At 59.0% G+C, this 8,343-nt stretch overlaps 2 protein-coding genes across 2 annotated transcripts; both read right to left on the bottom strand.

The window, feature by feature from the left end:
• Window positions 1-3,456: 3,456 nt before the first annotated feature.
• LBRM_14_1680 (putative inositol 5'-phosphatase) lies at window positions 3,457-6,000 on the bottom strand (the record flags this gene model as incomplete). The annotated part of the gene is made up of 1 exon (XM_001563402.1): window positions 3,457-6,000. One exon carries the CDS (start codon window positions 5,998-6,000, stop codon window positions 3,457-3,459), a length of 2,544 nt encoding a protein of 847 aa, XP_001563452.1.
• A 1,199-nt stretch (window positions 6,001-7,199) lies between these two features.
• LBRM_14_1670 (putative glutathione-S-transferase/glutaredoxin) lies at window positions 7,200-8,135 on the bottom strand (the record flags this gene model as incomplete). The annotated part of the gene is made up of 1 exon (XM_001563401.1): window positions 7,200-8,135. One exon carries the CDS (start codon window positions 8,133-8,135, stop codon window positions 7,200-7,202), a length of 936 nt encoding a protein of 311 aa, XP_001563451.1.
• Between the last annotated feature and the right edge of the window lie 208 nt (window positions 8,136-8,343).

Below are 8,343 nucleotides of genomic sequence, written 5' to 3'. Positions count from 1 at the left end.
CCCTCTCACCCGTTATGAGCGCCTCTCCTTTCCCCACCACATGCCCCGCGCGTGCTCGTGTGGCGCGATGGCGCACTTGCACGTCAGCCTCCCCCTCACTTCACCACCTATGCCGCCACACGCCCATGTATGCAATGCGTCGCACGCCCTTATGTGCCGTCTCCCACCCCTCTCTCCCTCTTCTCCGCGCCTGCCCTCTGAGGCCGTACAATCTCGCCTCCTCTCTGCTCCTTGCTGCACGCCCGCTTTCCCGCGCATTGCTGCCCGGCCGCCGCCCTCTCGTCCGTCGTTACGCACCTCGTGCCCGCGGGCCGGCTGCCGTGCGCGCTTTGCGTTGGCCCGCCACTTCGCAGCCCCTCCTGCCTGCGCTGCACTGCGCGTTGCATGCTTGTGATCTGGTGGTGCCGTGGGACCACCCCGTGCCGCCACTCCCGCCTGCGGCTCGCGTGTGCGCACCCTGCCGCAGTAGGGCGGGCACCGGGGGCCGTGGCCTTGAAACTATACCGCCTCGAGCTGCTGACACGCACCGAGGCCGCCAACAGCCTCAAGCAGTGTGCACTCATCACTGCTGCCGATGCCATCCACTGCGCCGTCGGTGACAATGGTCGTGCACAAGGGGGGCGCACCTGCCAGCGCCACTAGACTGTGCAAATCCGCGCAGCACGGAAACTTGACGCCGCACAGCAAGCGGCAAACGCCGAACCCCGAAGTTGCAGAGAGGGCTGCCTAGGGTGGCAAGCAGCCGCGGGGTCCAGTATGATTAGCACCTCAAAGCGAGGGCGCGCCATGGTCACGCTAAGTCGGGGTGGAGGAGTGCCGATGAAGTGGAGCGTGGGGAGCCCGCAGACGCCAGCACAAAGGTCACACAGCTTCCGCGGCGTAGCGGGACCTGCGGTGGAGAAGAGGGCTCGATTCTCTGAGTCGAGATGCCCTCCGGCGGCTTCAAAGACCAAAGTGGAAGTGTGGCGCTCGCCGCAGTGCGCGACGCTGCCGCTGCGTAGCGGTGGACCCAGAAAATACTCTGCGCTACAGGTGTTAGGGGCTGCCGTGTAGTGGCAATCGCCGACTCGCGCGCTCCACCGTCCGACGCGTTTGGCAAGATGCTCCGCAGCTCAAGGGTAACCGGGCCTCGCCAGCGTTGTGGACGGCAGACTCCCGCCGCTCACGGCGCCTGCGGTCACCTCGGCGTACACACTGTAGGCGACTCCAAACAGTGCGACTGCCCGGGCACAACCCAGCATTTGGGCAAGGGTGTCGGCTGTCAAGGCGCCAAGAAGGTGGTGTGGCTGAGTGTCGGTGCGCCGGTACCTCTCGTATGTCATGAGGTCATTGTGGATCACCTCCCAACGTGCAGTGAAAAAAGGCACCCTCCCTACTGTCAGGTCAATAGGGGGATGACGATGCAGGAGTTTCGAGAAACGCGAATCGTGGGGGAAGTCGACCGACAGAGACGAGCACCGAGGCAGGGCAAACGACGAAAAGGATGTTGGTGATAGGGCCAGAAGACGGAGTAACGAGCGAGGGGCGAGTGCAAGCAGAAGGAGAACTTCAGCAATGTGTGCCAAGAGTAGCCGACGGTGGTGCTTCTCTCTCTGCAGGCTTCGCTGTTGCATCTCATCCGATTCCCTCACAGTCACAGCAACGGCAGTCGTCGATGCAACGGCGAAAGAAAACAAGCGTCCATCCCGCCTTCAGATCGCACTTTTCGTGTGGCACAAAGAGAGGTGGAAAGAGACGACGCAGCTGCAGGTCGGAGAGAGGTAGCAGACTTGGCGTGGCAGCAGGCGAGGCAACTCGGCTGTGCGACAAACATACTGCGTCTCGTACACATTACTGCTGCCCACCGCACAGATCGGAAAACAGAGGGGGCGTCGTCCATGAAACAGAACCAGGCATAGCACCCACGGGAACAGAAGCGGCAGCACGCCTCCCTCGGTGAGAGCACAGCCGTTCGAAGAACCGAAGAGGACCACACCCTACGCACACTCAGTGTGCGAAAGAACGCTGTTGAAGAGCAGCATCTCCAGGAAGCAAGCGCGGACATGATACGCAGAGCCCGCCCCCAGTACTCCAGTGGGTACCCAGGCACAGACCCACCACGCACTGCTGCATCATTGTGGAGTCCCTGTTGGGGGTGCGCAACAGTAATAGCGAAGGAGCCGCACCAACAACCATCGTTTCCAGGACAGGGGGCCCCAGAGAGAAAATGTGACGCGCACGTGAAGCCCACATAGCGACAGAGCTAAGCGGACTTCTCTTCGATGAGGCTATCAGACAGATCAGTGAGAGCCCCGCACTTCGCTCGCTCAAATCGAGAAGACCGTCAATCCAGCGGTGGCACGGGCGTTTCGTGGGTGGGCTCTAAACTCGTCGCAGCATTGCCCGGGGAGACATCGCTCATGCACGCTACAGCTGCGGCTCGTCCGTCGCACGTTGCATGGTTGGTCACCACGGCAGCCGGTGACGTAAAGAGAGACAAAAGAAGTGCCTTGAAATCGCCGCCTGCTGGGCGGATGTATAGATTCGGACACAAGCGGTGATGAGCTCAGGGATGTGAATGTGGACGATAACGAAAGAGGCAGGAAAATGGGGAAGAGTGGCACAAGCAGCTCGAAGCGGGCTGTACATGCTGGCAAGCTGAACAACAACATGCGACAGTCAAAGGTGTTTCGATATGAAAGAGGGGGTGGTGAGGCAGAGCTGTCGCGTTTGCTAAACACGTCATTGCGAATACGAGCATCAGGCAGGGATCTGCTCTACCACGCATCCCCAATGACGTGGCACACCTCAGCAGAGCATCAGACCCCAGTTCCCCGCGCTGTGTGAAGAGGCCAGGCAGCCCCCCCCCCTCCCTCTGTATCGTTGCCAATGCGCCGAAGCACCTCTGGCGGTGGCAGGGTCAAGGACCCACAGGACATTGCGCAGGTCGGTGCGATGTATCGGTACTAATGTCCGCTGTTGGGTCCTGGATGGCGCTGTGTCGGAGCAACCTGCGGCAGTGGCACCATTTGCATGACGGGCAGAGTGTCAGCGCAACTCGAGCGTATCCCAACCTGGCACTCACTGCCTACTGATATGGCCGGGGTTGCCTGAGGGGGTGCGCATCATGGTGGACGGGATGCGCAGGGGCAGGGCGAGGCCGAGAGAATCGCTCGGGGGATGCCCACGGATGTGTCAAGGAGGCGGACTTCTCAGCCGCGCGCCATATGACGCACGCGGTGAAAGGCACGAAGGAGTGGCAGGCAAGCTGCGCCAATAGCGGCATGCAGCCGCTAGGGGTATAGAGACGGGGGTGGCGGGCCTCATTTGTAGCGGTCCGTTGGGCAGCACGGACGTCTTCCAGGCAAGCACAAAAAAGTGACGGGCAATTACGTGAAGCAAACACCAAAGAGAAACACATGAGCAGCCGCACCCGGATAAAATCGCATTCGTAAAAAAACACGCAGCGCACTCAACTCAGTTGAGACCGCGCACCAAACTGGTGAGGCCGCGTTTGAGTGACGAACCAACGTTCTTGACAGCGCCGCTCATCCTGCTAGAGTCATTCGCCCTCTGCAGCGGGTAGGCGTATGGGGCAAGGATGCAGTTGCTGCCGCCCAGAGGGAGGAAGCCCTGCTGCCGCAGTAATGTCGCTGCGTCCACGGCGATGCACAGATTGGGGTCGAACTCGATGATGGCGAGACGCTCGTTTCGCTGGAAAGGCGCGTTGTCCTCCTGTGCCGCGTCCTCCTCAAGATCCCCCTCTGGTGGCATGCCACCAGAGGAGTCTTGCTGAATGGACAGCGCCGGCCCGTCTTGTTCCTGCTTGACCGACGCCTCTGACAACGTGACGACGAAGCACAACGCGCTGCTCTCGATCAGTGGTAGCTGACGCGCGGCAAGCTGTGCTGTGACACCACTTTCCCACACGCGCCGCACAGTCGCTTCTATTTCCCCCGTGGTCACGGTGTCGGGAACACCGACGACAACGACAGCGCATGACCACTGCATGTATGGCACTGGCCGCAGTAGGTACACCCTGCTAAGAGACGGGAAGTGGGTGCCCTGGTTTCGGCCTAGTAGCAGCTCGATGCAGCGGTGCTTCTTTCGGTCTTCAAAGACGTTTTGGAACTTGCGCTGCGTTGCAATCACGGCGTTGTGTCCCTGCATTCGCATGCCACAGACGCCGCGCAGGATGTTACTATGCATGGCTGCAGAGTTAGTGTACAGCATGGCCACACAGTCGCCGTTGTTCACGAACAGCTGCGCTAGGGCGCGGACAATTGGGGGCGGAATGCACCGTGGATCGCGCGCATCGTTCCAGGTGCTCACAAACGGCTTCCGCACCGCCTGTTTCGTGCCAGATATCGGTGCGACGGCAGCGGTGTACCCGCCTTCCTGGTCAACCTCCTCAGAGGCGTCGAGTCCGGGTACAGGTGGGCTATCTTGGAAGTTAGTGTAGGGAATGCGTTGGGTAATGAGCATCGCGATGGAGAGCTGCAGGCACGTGAAGAAGCAGCCAAGGTTAGTTCGGTCGAGTGAGTCGGCGCAGTTCAGTCGCACAAAGCGCGACTGGGTGATAAGGCGCTCCACATCGCCGGTGCGCCGAATCATACCCACCGTCATCATTGAGTCCTCCGGTGAGGACGCAGTGCCGAGAAACCCCATGGACGCCTCCCAAAACGTAGCAGTCGCAGCATTGATACCGTACTCTTTGATGAGGTTTAGCCAGTCGACATGGACAAGGTCGAGGCTGCTGCCGGGGAACTTTTGCTTGAGGATCGCGTCTGACATCTGCACAGCATCCAAAAAGTGGCGTGCCAGCACATCTTCGCCGCTTTGCGGATTGAGGCGGAGGAGGTTAATGCATCGCACTTGCGGATTTGCCACGCTGCGGCCATTTGTGTCGAGCAGCATCACATGCTTCAGGTTCTGGAACGTGCGGTTGAAGTACGCCGCACTGCCGCGGAGTACCTCGGCCTTATCGCTGCTGAATATCATCGCTGGTTCGGAGAGCGTCACGCTCATCTGCGTTGTCCAATGCACTGGAACAGTACCGCGCAGGATCGAGTGGCGTGTGAAGGTGACGGTGTCGGCGCCGTGGTATTTCCAGAGAATGTACTCGTAGTAGTGGTCATTGCCGGCGCCGTTCGCCGAGTTAAGGCCGCGGCTGAGGTACCGCGGTCCTGGGTTGATGTCGTTCTGTCTTCCCAGCAGGACTAGGTGCAGCCCATCGCCGTCCTTCAGTGTGCACACGCGCTCTCCGGCGAAGCCACGCACCAGCAAAGAACATGCCTCCACCAGCGAGCAGACTGAGAAAGGCTTGCGCAGGTGGCAGGACCAGTCGCACGCCATGTCCGGCGGTGTGTAGCTTTCCGGCTTTGTGAACGGGAAGGGCAGCATGAGGTTCACGTCGTCGCTGTAGTAGTAGCCTTGGCCGTACGTGTGCTCCTGAAACTCGCGCAGCCGTGTCCGGTCCGTCGGACTCACACGCACAGGGGCCACCCCAGGTAGGTCGAACGGTACCCATGCCGTCCCCTCTACATTGTAGATCGCACCGGCAAACGGCAGCGACACCGCCACTGTGACAGCGGTGGCGACAAGCACATACACTCTATCGACCCTGAGGCACCCGAAGAGTGCCGGGTACTCCTGGAAAGATGTGAAAGGGCCACACTGCTGCCGCAAGTCAGCGAGAGAGGCGAACTCTGTAGCAGGGAACACGATGGAGCGCTGCAGCTGACCACTACCATTTACTTCCAGCGGTACCACCACAGAGACGCTCCATTTGTCCTGCACCGGCGCATACAGCTCTTTGGTCTGTTGTGGATCCGGCGCTGGTGAGGGGGTTTCGAAGAACATGAGCGGCTCAAGCTCAATCTTAGGGGGCTTTGCCTTTGGCACCACCACGAAGAGGTACTGCACATTATTCTTCACAGCAATGGCGCACCGGTTGCGCACTTGCGGCCCCGCAGGACTAGCCGCGGCGCCATTGCTCTGCACCACGCGCGGCGACTCCATGCATACGTGGGTCACTGTAACCCAATTCCTGAAACGTACAGCTGCCGAACAAAAACACAGGAAATACTCGTTGGCTTTGCGGGCCGTCCTGCGTGCAGCAAAACGTAGAAGTCCGTGCGAGAGCGCGGGAGCTGACCGAAAACGATGTGTCAAGCGCGTTCACGAGTGAGTGATGAAGAGAGAGGCAGAGTCAGAATGACAGCACCAGCATGGCAAAGTGAAGACGAGGGTATCCAGGGCGTAGCTGAAAGCGCCTCTCACGGTGCCTTTTTTATCGCTTCACTTCAACGGTGTCGGTAGCGAGAAAAACGTGTCGTTGAGGTGTGCAAGGGAAGGGGGGACGAAGGGGTCCGGTGCGAGGGGCGTGAGAGGGGGCGATGGGAGGACTTGCACAGACGCGTGAAGAAGTAGACGCAGAGTGATGCAAAGGGTGTGCTGACCACTATCCGGCCCTGGTGATGCGTCAATACCACATTTATACGAGCACCCCACCCCCACCGTGTTGTCGTTGGTTTTTTTGGTGGAAGCGGAGAGGATTGTCTCTTGCAGCTGTCATGCTCTCTCTGCGCAAGTTCATGTTATACCAATGATGCCTGACATCGCTGTTAATCGCCTGTGAGTACAAAGAGGGAGAGAGAAGCGACAGTAGCGACATTTGATGAGCCGAGCACGACACATGCGCACCCGCATGGACACATTCAAACCTCACTGGGCAGTCTTTCGTTTTATTATCGTGTGAACACTCGTTAAAAGGGGGAAAAAACATCGACGACGGACAAGAGCCCGGCGTGCACATGTGCGCTCATTGCCGACGACGACCCACCACACTGTCCTCCTGGCTCTCGTGCTGAAGGGGAATATGGAAAGATGCGCGTTTCCTGGGTTGACCCACCCCATGCTGAAAGGCAAACAAACAAGTGAAGAAGTGTAGCATTGCAGACATGGGGGCGAGCAGCTGGAGGACTCACACTGGGTTGCGTCATGCCGTGGCGGCAGCGTCATAGCGGAAGAACGTTGACACGCAAAAGCCGAAGTCTCCCCACACCATTACACTGCGGATGCTCAGACAAGAAAAAGTGCGAAACCGCTAGTGAAGCAGCTCCGAGGTTGCTGCTTGTATGACGTACGAGTCGGGTCAGCGTAGACTTGATGAGTGCCTAGGAAAGGAGCTATTGGAAATACACCCGCAAGCAACTGTACTATGCCTTCCCCATGAGCTTGTCCATTGCCTGCAGCCATGGACCGATCTGGGTCTCGCTGACCATTTCGTTGTAAATGCGGTGGCCACGGACGGATTGAAGAACGCCGTAGGTGTCCAGGTCCACCAAGTCCGGGATTCCGCCGCCATGAAAGGTTCGCGGCCTCTTGGACTTGGGGTCGACGAGCGCCTCAGAAGTGAAGCGGTTCACCTCGTCGTGCAGGCGCTGCTTCGGGTCGTCGTCAGCTTTCATGAGACCGGCCTTCACAAGGCGCGGCTTGGTGACCTTCATGGCAACCAGGTACATGACGGGCGCACCGATCACCTTGAGGAAGAGCTTGTTGGCGTAGGGAATGGTATTGCAGTCGTCGATGTAGGAGTAGCCGGCCCACGCCGCGGAGAGGGAGCGATTAAACTCGAGAGTGACAAAGCGGACGAGAGAGCTACGAGCCCATGTGCGCCACTTGCTCACATCCTCATCCTTCAGCTGACGCCCGAGGCCCATTTTCTCGCTAAGAGTGTCGACGATGATTTGCGAGTCAACCAAGTATGACCTGGAGCCTGTCTTGGAGTCGAACCGCAGCTGCGGCACCTTTTTGTACATGCTCTCCGCCAGCTGCGTCTTGAACATGGGCTCCACTTCGACGCACTCGTGTGGAACCTTGTTGTAGTCCAGAAATGCCTTGACAGTGCCACACCACGGGCACGTAGTGTACCGGTAAAACTGGATGAGGGGATGTTCGTCGGGGTCGCAAAGCTTCTTAAAAGCCTCATCTAGTGTTGTGGCGTCCTGCATTGCATTGAAAGCTTCGGCGGTCACGCTGCGGTTGTCGCGCAGGCGACGCTGATACATGGAGTAGCCACCGCCGAGACCCACTAAGCCCACCACCACTGTGCCGATGAGGGCTTTTCGCGCAAACATCCCCTTGCCGAGCATTATGTCGGGCTGGATACTTAACAGAGCGCAAAGAAGCTTCCCGGAAGCCACAGCAATCAATTGGAGGGGGGGGGGGTAGAAGGTGGGCGAGCGGCGTAAAGCGCTTGTTGTTCTTGTTGGTTCTCTCCCGATCACTTTACTTTGTTGCTGCCGTGAAATGAGTGGAATGGCTCAACGGAGAGTTTTCTGCAGTTTTATCTCTGTGTGT

This window comes from Leishmania braziliensis, chromosome 14 (genome assembly GCF_000002845.2).
Source record: "Leishmania braziliensis MHOM/BR/75/M2904 complete genome, chromosome 14".
Classification (NCBI taxonomy): Eukaryota; Euglenozoa; class Kinetoplastea; order Trypanosomatida; family Trypanosomatidae; genus Leishmania; species Leishmania braziliensis.
Note: the sequence above shows the minus strand (reverse complement) of the source record. Positions and strands in the feature narration are given on the sequence as shown.